General features: G+C 41.6%; 1 protein-coding gene across 1 annotated transcript in view; it reads right to left on the bottom strand.

Annotated features, from left to right (window-relative positions):
• MALRD1 (MAM and LDL receptor class A domain containing 1) overlaps positions 1–16963 on the bottom strand; it is a 528588-nt gene that overhangs the window by 125350 nt on the left and 386275 nt on the right. The window contains exon 27 of the mRNA XM_026649425.1: positions 11135–11315. Within this exon, the coding sequence (XP_026505210.1) occupies positions 11135–11315 (181 nt within the window). The remainder of the gene's footprint in view (positions 1–11134; positions 11316–16963) is intronic.

The raw sequence follows: 16963 nt of genomic DNA, 5'->3' as shown, positions 1-16963 counted from the left end.
TTCTTTCTTTCTTTCTTTCTTTCTTTCTTTCTTTCTTTCTTTCTTTCAGAAGGACTGGCTGTCAAATGCAGTTTTATTGCTAACCTAAAGACAAAAAGCCAAGTAATACAATTCTTTAAAGCTTTCGGTAAAAATGAATTTATGTTTTAAAATATGCCTTTTAGGCTTGGTCTACACTTACCCCCCAATTCGAACTAAGGTACGCAACTTCAGCTACGTGAATAACGTAGCTGAAGTCGACGTACCTTAGTTCGAACTTACCTCGGTCCACACGCGGCAGGCAGGCTCCCCCGTCGACGCCGCGGTACTCCTCTCGTCTAGCTGGAGTACCGCAGTCGACGGCGATCACTTCCTGGTTCGACTTATCGCGTCCAGACAAGACGCAATAAGTCAAACCCAGAACTTCGATTCCCAGCCGCCGAACTAGCGGCTGGGTGTAGACATACCCTTAGATTTTTCTTATGTAATGTGACTTGGGCAGCTATGGTGTTTGTATAATATGAATTGTACAATAATTCTTTCACTACTGCAGAGTATATAAATGCCTTCTATTGTACCTGACTGTGGTATTCCTGTATAAGTAGTTGTACTCTTTCACTGAGAGGAACAAAGTGGGGTAACAGAGTAGCAGCCGTGTTAGTCTGTATCCGCAAAAAGAACAGGAGTACTTGTGGCACCTTAGAGACTAACAAATTTATTAGAGCATAAGCATCCGAAGAAGTGGGTTGTAGCCCACGAAAGCTTATGCTCTAATAAATTTGTTAGTCTCTAAGGTGCCACAAGTACTCCTGTTCTTAAAGTGGGGTAAAGCAAACTTGAGTCTCCCAAGAAGAGTTCTCCTTCAGCTATTTTATTTCTTGGCTTTATCAGGCTGCTCTTATACACTGTCTCTCATGTTCTCTTGTTCCTATGGGCCTGATTATTGAAATACACTAAGGGCAAGATGCTAAGAGATGCAGCAGTGAAATTGCAGGTAAGGCTAAGGATTTAAGTCACTTTATCTACCTTCACAATTCTGGGCTCCTCCAGGGGCCCAAGCATCCCCTAGTATAACTTGGACAACAAAGTTAAGGCAGCCTGTTCCCAGCTGCCTGTGTGCAGCATTGCTGTACAGAATCTCTGCAGCGCTATGTATTGCAGCCTTGCACCAACACCCCTGGCTCACCCCCGCCCTTTGCACACCTTCTGTGAAATGGCATTTCAGGGGTCCTTGGAAGACATTTTCCTCAGTTTCTGCCCTGGGGAAATTTTTCCCTGACTGGATCCAAAGCTTCTAGAGTCACTTTGTAAAAACATGAAGGACTAGAACCTGGGGCCATCGGGGTTCTAGGCTGCTGATCCTTAGACTAGGTTTCTGCTGGAGGACTCTGTGGAGCTAGGCTCTGCAGAAAGTACCAGCCAGCAGGGTCTGAGTGGTGGACCCTCACATGCCACTGATTGGCTGATGCTAGCATTTAAACCAGGAAGCCATCACTGCTTCCACTCCAGACCTTGCTTGCTATAGACCCTGGACTCTGGCTTCTGACGCTGGTCCGTCCTTAACTTTGCTATTTGCTCACTGTCTATAACCTGGTGTCTGACCCTGATATCTTGACCCAGCTTGATCCCAACTGTGCCTGCCTCCTGGTGCCTGAGCCTGACTTCCTGGCATCCTAACCCAGCTCACTCCTGACCCCGCTACTCGTTTCCTGACCACAATTTAGCAGCTGACTGATACACACAAGCCACCCATGGCCTGGCCCTGACACCTTTTATGCCGCTCTGGCCCTAGGTTGGCACACTAGAACAGGGGTTAGAATCTCACCCAAAGAGAATAAATATATCATCATAAGTCAATGATACTAAAAGGTTTCTAGATTTGTTAAAATTAACTTTTTTCTCCTGTAATGATGAAAATTTAAAGATTCCCAGTGATTCCATTCTAGTGTTTTGTAAATTCACCCATCATTGTGGTACCTGAGAACTGTATAGGGTGCGGGCTGATAAAATTATTTCTCTCCAAAGGCCTAATTGAAGCCTACTGAAATCAAAGAGAATCTTTCCATTGACTTTGTGGGGCTTTGGATGGGCTAATAACATGATCTGACTCCTTTGAATCTCATGTTTCAGAATAGTCTAAAACAGGAGAAATGATAGAAAAAGAGCAAAGCATCATAAAACATTAAGCAATACCAAAGGGGGAAGAAAAAAAAAGAAAGGGAATAACTGATCAAAAACCATAAAAAGGTAACACGCTTTGCATTATGAAATACTAATACTAATATATATCTGGAGAAGCTAAACCAGCTCCAGCTTTTATTTCTCTCTCAAGTCCACAGAAGACTACGATTTCAGGGCCAGTTTCTGCAGTGGTTGTTCATATTATTTGTTATAAACTTTTGCTCTCTTCTTGAGTTCCTGAGCAGGGCAAACTAGCTTCTCCACTAACTATAAAGTGTTGCATGGTGCAGAATTGAAAATTCAAGTAATAAAGTTTAAGGACAGAATGGACCACTGGATCACTTTAGGGTTACCATACATCCGTATTTCCCCGGGCATGTCCAGCTTTTCAGTTGTTAAATAGCCGTCTGGGAGGAATTTTTAAATATCTAAAAATGTCCGGGAAAATACCAACGTATGGTAACCCTACTGTGAAAGTGATGCGGGGCTGAGCGGGGGGAGTGGAGGCCGCTGGGGTGAGCCGGGCAGGGGCAGCAGGGAATGCTGGCGGGGACTGGGTTCACTCCTGGCCTGGCATTGCGGCGATGAGCAGAAAGTCGCAGCCCGGCCCTTATCAGCGGGTGGCAGGCGGGACTGGGCCCCGGGCCCTGCACTCTGGCTCCATGGGTGGCAGGGGGCAGTGGCTGTAGGCGCCTCCTTCTCCTGCGCTGCACGGCAGGGCCGGGAAACAGCAGCAGCAGTAGTAGCGCGGCCTCTCCTGCCCCATGGCAGGCTATGCTCCCCACCTGCCCCTGCTGCTGTGGAGGCTGCCGCCACCCTGGACTTGGGCCACCCGGCTCCCCCCAAGCAGCGCCTGGCTCCTTGCGTCTCTCCGCGGTGGTGCCCCCCCGTTCTGCGTCCTCCCGGGCAGCCGCAGTGGCAGCGTCTGGGGAGCCCAAGAGGAGGAGTGGCCCCCAGGCAAGCGGGAGAGACTCCGAGGTGAAGAGGCTGCTGGCCCTGGCACAGCCCGAACACTGGAGACTGACAGGTACCTTCCCCTACCCCATCCCGGCACCGCCTGCCCCCCAGCCCAGTGAGTGTTACCTGTCCCACCAGCCTCAGCGCCCTGCCCCACATTGTCAGCCACCCCAATCTCACTGTGACACCAGCACCCCTTGGCAAAGGGCCCCCTGATCTTCACAAACAGCTGTCACCACAGGCCTGACAAACTCACTGCACCCCACACGTGTCTTACAGGGCACTTACCCACAAAGAGGAACATGGAAGGGATCTACACAAGGCTGGTAACTTGTCAACAGCGAGAATCTTTGAGAGATGTGTGCATGGGTAATATTGAAGGAATAATGTATTACCTTAAAAGTCTACTTTATAGACTTGGAGTAGAAATTAGTCTCCAGGGGATAATGGACTTTTGGGGCAAGGGGGATTTGTCACCCTGCCTAACCTGGCTGATGATGCAATGCAAGGCTCAATTGTTTAGCTTTGCACAATAGTAAGACTTTGAATGGGACGTCATCAGAGGCAATGACAAACAATTGAAACACCTTAAACATAAAAAAAGAAACATTACAACAGGACTGGGGTTCCCCCTGTGTGCAAATAGAAATAAAGGTTGTTTTCAGTATAACACAGAGGAGGGAATAGCACTCTGTATCCTTTCACTGAGGAAACCCCTTGTGAAACAGGGCTGCTTTCATGAATGTTTGAATCCTGGTGTTTGGGAAACCGGCCAACTCTGCAAAGACTGAACTTTGTGGGGAGAGGAGGAACCTAGTTCCAGATAAGAAAGATAACTCTTGATAAGTGTAGGCCAGGTTCACATTTTATGATTTTGTTTTATATTGTAATCATTTGTTTCCATCACTCTTGTTTCTAGTTAAATCCTCATTCTTAAATAAACTGTCTTTTATTCGAGCGGTGAGCCAGCAGCAGGCGGGGCGGGGGGAGAAAGGCCAGCGGCGGGCAGCGGGGGTTGAAGATGCAAGCGGCGAGGGAGCCACCGGTGGGTGGGCGGACGGGGGTGAGGAGGCAAGAAGCGGCGAGCCAGTGGCAGGCGGGGGTTCTTGGGGCGGGCATGGGGGTTTCTGGCAGGGGAATGAGGAGGTGAGTGGCAGGTGGGAGGAGGCAAGCGGTGGGGGACTGAGGAGGGACGCAGCAAGCCAGCAGCAGGCCAGGGGATGAGGAGGAGTGCGGTGGCGGGACCGAGCAGGGAGGGGGTGGAATCTGGGGCAGAGTGGGGGCAGAGCGTGGGAGGAGCAGGGGTGGACTGTGGGCGGGGCCGACACCTCCTGTGGAGTGTCCTCTTTTTTGAATGTTCAAATATGGTAACCCAAACTTAGTCTCACCTCTGGAATTAAGTGACATATACCCAGATGAACCTAGCAAGTGACCTGTCCCACATGACGCAAAGGAAGCTGCAAAGCCCCCAAGGACCCTGCCAAACTGACTTGGGGGGAAATTTCTTACTAACCCTGCATAAGTTAAGTGATGGCCTATTTAAAAAAAAATCAAAAGTTGGGCTAAGCAGCCAAACACTGTTACCCACAATCTCTTGGATCTGTAAATCTGGGCTGGAATTCTCGCCAGAACAGATTTTCCTCCCAACACTTTCAGAGCTTCCTTCTTCTCATGGGGTGAAAGCAAAGCTCTTCTGAGGTTACTTCAATACTTTCACCTCTCATCCATGCCATAAGGAGGAAGTGAGGAGGAACAAAAATGATAAAAAATATTAAAAAAGTGAACCAAACATTTCTAAACCACCTGTACATTTTAGATCAAATCTGGTTAGAGCTTTGGGCAAGTGTTCTGGTCAGCACTAACTATAAAATAAACTAGTTTCCCTTCTCTATTAGGTCGCAGTTCCCATGGTTTTTTGTTTTTGTTTTAAATTGGGTATGCTTATAGCAACTCTACAGGAGGGAGCTGAGAATGCCAGTCCTAATCTCCTTAAAGATAAAGAAAAAACCTTGTGAAATATGGTTCCAAAGAGCCAGCTCCCAAAAGTCAGTGGAACTGTACAAATCGTTTCTTCTTCCTGCATTTTCACAAGACTCATTTAACAGACCATGAAAGCCCAAATGAATCAGCTAATCATTCAGCAGATGAATAACATGGATCATTCCTCTCACTTTCCTGGAAATTTCCATTACATTTGAATTTAGAATTATTGTTATTATCTGTGTTCTTTAATGGTGCCTTGTGATAAATAATTAGTGCCAAAATCAAATCATCTGGTTTAGTGAAGTATTTTTTCAGGCTGATATTCTCATCTCTTGCATCTTGTTGGAGTAGAACTTGATATTTTTTAACAAATTATCACAGGCAGTTATTCTTCCACTACCTTATCCGTACAAAATCCAGACTAATGGCAATAGAACTTCTGAGATTTTGCATGCTTGATTTTAGCCCACTATTATGTGATGGCAAACTATCAGCACTGAGCCTGTCTCTTTCATTTCAGATCAACAATGCACAATATGCTCTTTAGGGGGACTGGAAGTGGTTTAAACTGCAACTTCTTTCCAGCTATTTTTAGGCGAAGTTGCAAGATGGCCATAATGAAGAGATCAAAAGTTAGAAAAACAACAACAATCCATGGACATTATTTTGTACCATAAATAACCTCTGTTTTCCATTATTATAGGTCTGCAAATAACAAACACAATATATGTACAATAATAAAAGTGAACATTTTAAAAAATAGGTATCAACCGTTGTAAATTCACTCTGGCTCATTTAGGACAATTGGGGGATTTTCAGCAAGAATTATAATACATAAATCTGCAAATTAGGTTCCAGATTTGATCTTTTTCTATCAAACTTTTCCTCTTTAAAAAGAACAACTGTTTCTGGTGCTGACAAAAGAACCATTTCTCACAGTTCCCTGAGTCCTGACATACATTAGGGATGCAAGTCCATCAAGGTGCTGCTTGCCCTCAACTTCCATGGATGTCAGTGGTAGTTTAGGGCACTCAGTCCTTTCAGGATTGGACTACAGCTGCTCAGCAATTTAAGAAATAAAGCTATTTGCATGCTCTGCTCAGATAAGTGTTTTTAGCTAACAACACTCGAGTTAAAAAATAAAGGAAATCAAGTGAAAAGTTTGTGCTTTGTTAGGTTATGGCTTTCATAAAGGCTCTGAATTCAAGAAACAAGCAATGCTCATCCGTCGCCAGGCAAAGTACACTATGACACATATAATATGCATTGCACCCTTTAGCTGAGAGTTGTTGCAGGAAACAAATGAAAGGGTGCACATGCACAGAAAGTCTTTTCCAGATCTGGAAACAGAACTTGTGAGCCCTGGCTATTAACTTCTGTTATAGCCACTACCCAACATTTCCTCCCTGCAAAAGCAATGTTAATATGTGTCCATACTCTGGACAGCAACAGCCTTCACTGAGACCCCCAGTGGTAAATTATTCCTGTTAGAAACAGAAATGAGCAAGTCACCTGGAATAGCCCTCAGCAGCTCCTGTAGGCCGAGAACATGTGAATGAGCCTCTCCTGGGCATTTGGGATGACCAGAGCAGTGCTAAAAACTTTCTACCCCATGCTGCCCATGCTCTGGGTGAGTTTTCTGATGCACAGGACATTGCCAAAAAAAATGTCCTAACCACTTTTAAACACTCTGATTTCCACTGCTTTCTGATTATCTCAGTCTTACAATGCATCATCAAGCTGTATGGAGGGAGCTGCCACCTTGATAGTTAATTATTCTTTATTTTATTTAAGGCTTTTGTGAGCGGTTTTAGTGATTTATGTTAGTTACAGCAGCTTGAATATCTTTTATATTACACTGCAACGCTGCAGGTCTCATTGTTTACTGGAGAATACAAATGTGACCACCACTGCTCTCACCTTAGCAATTCTAGCTAGGCTATAGATGCCACAACTGCCTCCACAGTGCCCAGAGCAGCACCACAAGGAGAAAAATCTAGCCTGTTTGCACGATACTTTGTGCTCATGGGTTTGTTTGAACAGCCATCTTCCTCAGTCATACACATCAAATAATAAAACCACATGCTTTGTGCTACAAAAACAACTTAGACAAAACATGCTTTCTGTAGTCCTGAGTGCCCCAGGCTAGGAACAGATGGGAAATGTTGTTTTTGCGAATACGGCAAAATGCAATTTATTTGCCTGTTCTACAAAGGTAAAGGAACCAATAACAAACAAGAACAAGTAAGGGAAGGGCAGGCTCCTTCATGACAACATACTGAGACAAACGTCAGCACTCCAGATGTGTTAGGAAAGTTAAAAAGCTTGGCCCAAACTGTAGCATAGAAGTGAACAAATTCATATTAATGGCCTGATCCAAATAGTCTGATCCAAAGGACATTAAAGCCAATGGAAAGAATCCCTTTGATTTTGATGAGCGTTAGTTCAGGCCCTAATTGCACAGAGCAGTCAGGAAAATGGTGCCAAGTTATATAGAAATATCTCCCAGGAAGGCACTAAACCTGCACCCGTGGAGAATGCAACAAGCCCAGCAGCTCCATTCAGTACAGCACATGCATATCTGTTAAGAAGGAGAAATAATCACCAGACAGGAAGTGTGGCTGGGGAAGCCAACCAGTCCCATATCCTGTCTCCTAAAAAGCACGCGGAAAAGGCATAAAATTCACACAGCCCCAGGCAGTGCCTCTCTTAATTTCCTAACCTGTGCCTCTCTCTAAAGCCCCTGTGGAGAGGGAAGTCCCATAGTGGGAAACGGCCTGGGTTCCATTATTTATTCAGCACATTCTTGTCACCCAGGCACCAATAAGTTTGAATATTTGTTATGTGACCCTGGAGTATGGAGTTCCTCACAAAAGACAAACACCTCTCTACGCACCTGTGCTGTGGTGGCACAGGGCCATCATAATACGGCAACTACAGTAATCATCTTACAACAAACAATAAGGCTGTATTCCTCTAAAATACTATAGATTACTTAAGCACCAGACAATTGCTTGTAATAATTATTATGACAATATAGGTAAGCCGAGACATTCATGATTTCAACCAGAGACACCTCCCTGGTAATTGCAGCTCTACTAGTCATCTAGGCAACCAGGGTTTAATCCATTTGGCAAAGAAATGCGTCTTTCTAAAATTTACTGACTTTGTGCTTAATCATATTTCAGCATGGAGGGAACTCCAAAAGAATGGGAAATCTACCAAGAAAATTCTGCAAATCTCATTCATAAGCTTTGGGGCCTAAAACTGCTTTGATACTGTGAAAACATAGGTGGCAGGAGGTAAGAAGGGAGAAGTGACATGGAGAGGAAAATGTATCTACTTAGCTGAGAAGATGTTGTTTCCTTTGTAGCTGAAGGGGCCACGTGTGGAAAAGGGGAATGGGCCCTGGAGTAGAGGGAGGAATCAGGGAACAGCTGCTCTAAACAGCATTTTCCCAGTCTTTATGCATTCCTAACATCTGCATAAAAACCAGAGTAGCTAATGCTGCCTAAAGGAGTCTTATCTCCTCTTCTGTACACTTCCACTTCCAATTAAGGGTGTAGAGCGCTATTGGAACCAATAGCAACAGAGCTCCATTATGGGTTAGCTGAGTAGATCATAGAGGGAGGGACCACATAACTAGGTGAGGAGTCACAGGATTGTAGCCAGAGTTTCTTGTAAATCTTAATCCCCCTCCCCCCCCCAGGAGAATTCCAAGTTCATACTATGCTGCCTCCGTTACCACAATACAGGACTGAACAGAAGGAAGACCAATAGCAAAACTTTCATAGCCCCTGGGGTTTTGGATTATTTTTTCCTCCCTATAAGAGGAACACAAAGACCAAAGTCTAGAATCTGAGACTGTAACCTATAGAACTCTGGGCTATCCAGGGAGTAAACACAGAGAAATTCAAAAAATTACTGGGGAATGAGGTTTTCCTTCAATTGGCTTAAATACATGGTGTTTGTAAAGCTAAAAGAAAAGGAGACTGTTAAAGAAATTGGACGTGTACACCTGAAGTTTAATGAAAACCCCATTGTGCCCAATAGATAAATGAGTAATTCATCATTTTGTAAAGATTTCCCCATAATGTTGCCGAAGACATCTGCCATGCAAGTGATAGCTATGTAAAGGAAGATTATCTTGTGCTTCTAGTTTTCCTGATGAGATCTTTTTTTGTTTCAGTTTTGTTTATAAAGCAGCTTTGCGCCTCTCTCATAATCACTTGGCCTCCTTTTGGAGTTCAACAGCATAGCCCAGACAACTACAAGAAAAGCATCCCATGAGTCATCCATGCTCATAAACACTAACATTCTGCAAATTTCACAGGACTATGGTGTTGCAGAAGTTGTAATGCATGTGAAAACAATCCTAACTCATATGTAATTGCTTTCTCAGCAAAGCCCATTGTTGAAGTAGTGCTCTTAAAAGAAATATTTGCTATAACATCATAATAAACCAAAGTTACTTTCTGAATTGCCTCACTGCAATGGTCTTTTAATGCAAGGGTGGTTATAAAACAATATTAACAATCAGGTTCAGACAATAAGTCAGAGAGACTAAAACTAAAGTAAACCTTGAACATTTAAATACTTTGGAATTTTAAAATCCATTTATGAGCACCCTACTGAGGCAAACATTTTCTTCCTTATAAAGACAGTTCTATATAGAATATTTTCAATAATAAATATAGTGTTATTTTCAAAATAGCTTACAATATATAGAATTAAAGAGAACCATGAATATTTATTTTTATATAATACCAATACTAATACATATATATATTTTACATACACTCTCAAAATGCAGTGCTCATTAGCTCAGAAAGTTAGTAGAAGCAAATTTTACAGCATAACCTCAATACATATATCGTTTACCTTTAACTTCATATAATGTAAGGTAATTGTAAGTACTAATACATTTTGCTTCTACTAATTGCACTAGCAAATGTGCACTATTATTTTAAAACAGTATATTCCCAGACGTATGCCATGAATTTACTTTTTAATTTTTTTTTGTAATTTCCTTGTCATTTTTGTTAGCTGAATCCCTCTGTAATTTTGCAGTGATCTCAAATTTGTAAATTGTCCTGGACACTGCAGGAAGACAAGACACCAGGACTTTGGTTTAACTAGTCCACAGCTTTATTAATATAATACATCTGGGCACAATCCAGCAATAACTTCTCCGGTGAAGGTCAACCTTCCTTTGGTTATTTGTACAACCTGGGGGAGGGCTGCATTCAGCCCCTCCATGCCTTTAACCTGTTCCCAGAACCATTGCTGGGACCCCACTGCACTCCTCTCATATAAAGGTTGAGGGAAAGGGCAAAAGAGGTGGTCTCCTCACTGTACCAGAGATTAGGAGCTGTAACCCCATTCCACACTTCTTTAATTACATTGTTGGCATCACTGAAACTTGGTGGGATAATACACATGATTGGAATGTTGGTGTGGATGGGTACAGCTTGCTCAGGAAGGATAGACAGGGGAAAAAGGGAGGAGGTGTTGCCTTATATATTAAAAATGTACACGCTTGGACTGAGGTGGAGATGGACATAGGCGACGGAAGTATTGAGAGTCTCTGGGTTAGGCTAAAAGGGGTAAAAAACAAGGGTGATGTCATGCTAGGCGTCTACTACAGGCCACCTAATCAGGTGGAAGAGGTGGATGAGGCTTTTTTTAAACAACTAACAAAATCATCCAAAGCCCAAGATTTGGTGGTGATTGCTTTGATGAGGAGAAAGCTCTTATTCAAAACCAAATAGCTTAAAAAGCAGAAAAGAGAATTCAGACATTTACTGGCTTTTTGTCCACTTGCTTGAGAATGTTGCACGGGTGTGAAAGTTCCTATTTAAACAGAATTTCTATTAACATTTCAAGAATAAAAATAATTTGTTCATGACTGATTTTATATATAGTGACATCATGGCAAATCTTATCAGTTAAACCATAGTATGCTTAAAATCAGTCATGAGCTCAGTCTTTCCATTCTAGCTATTTCCACAGAAAACAAATCTCTTACACTTACTTGTGGTGCAATTCTTGAACTCGATATCATCTATTGCTGCTCCTCCACCTAGGTCTTTGGCACGAATGCCTTCAAATATGACTTCAAAATTCCTCAACTTCCCCAAGTGCAATTCTGCTTTCCTCCATTCATCACCAGGGTTCCCAGACTCACTCCACACTTTTGAAAGGCCGTTATCAGTCTGAAGATGAAAGGAGATATGTATAGTAAGGTATATATAAAGCACAGATTGCTAAATTACTATTGTGTGAAAACAAAGGGAAGACGCTGGGATATGTCCCTTGATACTCCAGTATTATACTGAGTTTTATCAATAAATGATTGACACATGCTTTGCTGGGATAGAGAGGAAAAAAGAGGAAGAGACTATCATACAAATCACAAACATCTATAATGGATGGAGCACTAATACACAAATTACTGTGTGTATGACCAAACTTCAAAGCAGTGTATGTTGTTATCTTACACTTACACACACATGAATCAGTCTGTCTTATTCTGAGAATACCCACTGTGATACTTAATGCTGGTTTGTGTAAATGCAAGTGATCAAAAATGTCAGCAGCAGTACATTTGACTTTATACCCCACTCAGGTACAGTCTTTGTGTTTAGAAATATATTACTGGTTACAAGGCTATTTCTTCAATTTTAAATATAGGGGATCTCTCTCAAATAGGTACAATTTTTTACAATTGTTACCATGGTAATAAATATAATAAGAAAACTAACAAAGATAATAAATCCATAGGTCTACCCTATATGCGTTAAATGGAAACAGTAACATCCTGAATTACAAGTGTGCCAATGTACATAAAAAATTAGCCTCAAAAGCCTCTAGTTAAATCACAGTATGCAAGCCAAGCAGATGTACAGCATACATTATGCTTAGTATTTGAATAGAACATAAGAACGGCCATACTGGGTCAGACCAATGGTCCATCTAGCTCAGTATCCTGTCTTCCAACAGTGGCCAATGCCAGGAGCCCCAGAGGGAAAGAACGGAACAGGTAATCATCAAGTGATCCATCCCCTGCTGCCCATTCCCAGGTTCTGGCAAACAGAGGCTAGGACACCATCCCTGCCCATCCTGGCTAATAGCCATTGATGGACCTATCCTCCATGAATTTATCTAGTTCTTTTTTGAACCCTGTTGTAGTCTTGGCCTTCACAACATCCTCTGGCAAGGAGTTCCACAGCTTGACTATGCGTTGTGTGAAAAAATACTTCCTTTTGTTTGTTTTAAACCTGCTGCCTATTAATTTGGTGGCCCCTAGTTCTTGTGTTATGAGAAGGAGTAAATAACACTTCCTTATTTACTTTCTCCACATCGGTCATGATTTTATAGACCTTTATCATATCCCCGCTTAGTCGTCTCTTTTCCAAGCTGAAAAGTCTCAGTCTTATTAATCTCTCCTCATACCGCAGCCGTTCCATACCTCTAATAATTTTTGTTGCCCTTTTCTGAACCTTTTCCAAATCTAATATATCTTTTTTGAGATGGGGCAACCACATCTGCATGTGTAAAGTCAACAGACCCCGGTCGTTGGCCAGCAGGATTGAACTGGGGATCTCTGGAGCTTAGTGCATGAGCCTCTACTGCATGAGCTAAAAGCCAACTGGTTGTTAGCTAAAGCTGTAGAGCAAACTCATTAATCTCTCTCTCTAAGTGGTCTTGGTGTCACTAGATGGGACAGAACATCACATCCAGGAGATGTGTGGGTTACACATGCAGTATTCAAGATGTGGGCGTACCATGGATTTATATAGAGGCAATATGATATTTTCTGTCTTATTATCTATACCTTTCTTAATGATTCCCAACATTCTGTTTGCTTTTTTGACTGCTGCTGCACGTCGAGTGGATGTTTTTAGAGAACTATCCACAATGACTCCTAAGATCTCTTTCTTGAGTGGTAACAGTTAATTTAGACCCCATCATTTTATATATATAGTTGAGATTATGTTTTCCAATGTGTATTACTTTGCATTTATCAACACTGAATTTCATCTGCCATTTTGTTGCCCAGTCACCCAGTTCTGAGAGATCCTTTTGTAGCTGTTCACAGCCTGCCTGGGACTTAACTATCTTGAGTAGTTTTGTATCATCTGCAAATTTTGCCAACTCACTGTTTACCCCTTTTTCCAGATTATTTATGAATATGTTGAATAGGACTGGTCCCACTACAGACCCCTGAGGGACACCACTATTTACCTATCTCCATTCTGAAAACTGACCATTTATTCCTACCCTTTGTTTCCTATCTTTTAACCGGTTACCAATCCATGAGAGAACCGTCCCTCTTATCCCATGACAGCTTACTTTGCTTAAGAGCCTTTGGTGAGGGACTTTGTCAAAGGCTTTCTGAAAATCTAAATACACTATATTCACTGGAGCCCCCTTGTCCACCTGATTGTTGACCCCCTCAAAGAATTCTAGTAGGTTGGTGAGGCATGATTGGTGAGGAATATCAATATTATAATTCCTCATATAGTAAAAAATGACTTGAAAGTATTTTTGTGAATAAAATCACAGAATCCATTTACTATGATTGGTGGATCTGTAGTTGTGACTGTTCAAGCACCAGTTATTTATGAAAATGTTGTGGCCCCCAGATTTTCACACAGTTTAGAACGAATGGTTTTTCAGCCAAAAATGTATTTTAGAAGCTTTTATTTTGCCACGTACGAATGAAATGGGATCCATTTTATGAATATGCTAGGTATCAATTAGATTTTAAAGCTAAAATCTAACAAACTACATTTCCCAATTGGATAAGTGTTATAGCTAATATTAGAATGGAATCTAATAGGATAACCTTTTTTAAATTGAGTTCAAGAAGTGTTAGCTTACTATTTAATGCTAAATGCTTTTCAGGTCCCCTTTTAACTCAAATAATATTTCTTATGGGGGGTGCATTTGTTTATTCTTAACTAATCAACAATTTATTAACTCACCCAGAACCACATAAGTATACAATCAATAGTTTATCAATCAAATGCAACCAAGTTCTTGGCATGTACTGAACAAACCAATACAGTCCTGCAAGCACCTGTCAAAGGCTAGGGTTGAGGCTCAGCAGTTATACCAAGGAGCAGAGCAAATAACCATGATTTCTTATAACATTTACTCATGATTTATTGATACTCAATTCTTTAGTACCTAACACATTTATCACACTTCCAGTATTTCTCCAAAGAAAAAAGATAAAAGTGCCTTCAAGACAACTGTAAGAGAATGGTTCCTGCTATATGAATGGATTGGTCCAAAGTGACAAGCTTAGAATATCAAAAGCAATTGCTTAAATTTATGGTTCAATCTCTCTTAAGGCAATTTGCTTGGACTTACAAAAGAGGGCACAGATATATCATTAGTTCAAACCTAAAATATGGTTACTTGAGGTTTCATTAAAGAATGTAGGCTCAGCAAGATAACTTAAGTATTGTGTGTTGAAGAAGAAAAGGGAAAATACAATCTTTGAAATGAAATCTCACCACTTCTTCTTATCCTGTTACCCCTGCAATAAGGAAGAGTCCTTTCCATACAGCTGGTGCAGGTTTTGGTCGCATTGGGGATTCTGTGGCTAGAAAAAATCCTCTGGGGTCCCACGTGGAGCCCTCAGATTTCTAAACCTTGATTTCAAGCTCCTTGAAGGAGGCTACCCTCTGATTTCTATTAGACTTGTGCCAACTGAGTGCTCCAATTTCAGCTCTCTCGGTTTCTCTGCTGTTTTGTTGATATCCAGTGGACGGTAACAGTATGTAACAAATTTATTCAATGCTTCCTTTAGTCAGAGGGTTTAATTCATTTCATAGATTGTATTTTGATATTTGCACCAACTATTAATATAAATCCTCCCTTTAAAGCAGTGGTTCTTAACCTGGGGTGCACGCACCCCCTGGGAGTGCGAGATGCCCTTTCTGGGGGTGCGAGACATGCCAGATTTTTTTAGAAGGTAAATCATCGAAAACACAAATTAAGCATGTAAGTACAACTACTTTGTTTCATCAAACCTATGTATTTATTAACATTATAATTTTTTTAATGATAACTGTGTTAAATTTTAACTGCAAAATTAAAATAAATATATAATTCTCTCTCTTTTATTCTATAGTTATGATATATCTAGGTTTAAAGAACTGACCTACTTCAACGATTTTTGATAAGGCGTGCAAGAACATATTTTTGAGAACCAAAGGGGTGCAGGCTGCAGTAAAGGTTAAGAACCACTGCTTTAAAGCAATATCTCTTATATTCTAAAGTTATACCCTTGCTAGAGGCTTTTATCTTTTAACATTCCTTTTTTCCTTCTCATGCCATACAATTCCTATCGCTTCTGGAGTGCAACAATCATTAATCAGAAAAAACAAACAAAATCCCTTATGATCTTCTAAATCTTGTAGACACGCGGTACTTTGATTTGATTGATTTGATCCATCTTTGATTATATCTGGCATTCTTCACATCTTTCAAGACTTATCATAGGATGTGAGACATTACATTAGAAGAACAAGATAGAAATCTCTATATGTGAATAATCTATCTGATTCAAAAAGCAAACAAATGTATTGTTTCCAAGTTGGTGTGAAATTATATATATATATATATATATATATATATATATACAGAGAGAGAGAGAGAGAGAGAGAACGAAGGAAGGAAGGAAAGGGAACAAGGAAGTTCCTGAGGTACCAGGAAGTTTGATCTTTGGAACTTTCAGGTTTTTGGATCATCAGTCATAGACTCATAGACTTTAAGGTCAGAAGGGACCATTATGATCATCTAGTCTGACCTCCTGCACAACGCAGGCCACAGAATCTCACCCACCCACTCCTGTAATAAACCCCTAACCTATGCCTGAGTTATTGAAGTCCTCAAATCGTGGTTTAAAGACCTCAAGGTGCAGAGAATCCTCCAGCAAGTTACCCGTGCCCCACGCTGCAGAGGAAGGTGAAAAACCTCCAGGGCCTCTGCCCATCTGCCCTGGAGGAAAATTCCTTCCTGACCCCAAATATGGCGATCAGTTAAATCCTGAGCATGTGGGCAAGACTCACCAGCCAGCACCCAGGAAAGAATTCTCTGTAGTAACTCAGATCCCACCCCATCTAACATCCCATCACAGACCATTGGGCATATTTATCTGCTAATAATCAAAGATCAATTAATTGCCAAAATTAGGCTATCCCATCATACCATCCCCTCCATAAACTTATCAAGCTTAGTCTTGAAGTCAGATATGTCTTTTGCCCCCACTACTCCCCTTGGAAGGCTGTTCCAGAACTTCACTCCTCTAATGGTTAGAAACCTTCATCCAATTTCAAGTCTGAACTTCCTAATGTCCAGTTTATATCCATTTGTTCTTGTGTCCACATTGGTACTAAGCTTAAATAATTCCTCTCCCTCCCTGATATTTATCCCTCTGATATATTTATAAAGAGCAATCATATCTCCCCTCAGCCTTCTTTTGGTTAGGCTAAACAAGCCAAGCTCTTTGAATCTCCTTTCATAAGACAGGTTTTCCATTCCTCGGATCATCCTAGTAGCCCTTCTCTGTACCTGTTCTAGTTTGAATTCATCCTTCTTAAACATGGGAGACCAGAACTGCACACAATATTCCAGATGAGGTCTCACCAGTGCCTTGTATAACGGTACTAACACCTCCTTATCTTTACTGGAAATATCTCGCCTGATGCATCCCAAGACCGCATTAGCTTTTTTAATGGCCATATCACATTGGCGGCTCATAGTCATCCTGTGATCAACCAATACGCCAAGGTCCTTCTCCTCCTCTGTTACTTCCAACTGATGTGTCCCCAATTTATAACCAAAA

This window comes from Terrapene carolina, unplaced genomic scaffold (genome assembly GCF_002925995.2).
Source record: "Terrapene carolina triunguis isolate 2854851 unplaced genomic scaffold, T_m_triunguis-2.0 Scaffold84, whole genome shotgun sequence".
Classification (NCBI taxonomy): Eukaryota; Metazoa; Chordata; order Testudines; family Emydidae; genus Terrapene; species Terrapene triunguis.
Note: the sequence above shows the minus strand (reverse complement) of the source record. Positions and strands in the feature narration are given on the sequence as shown.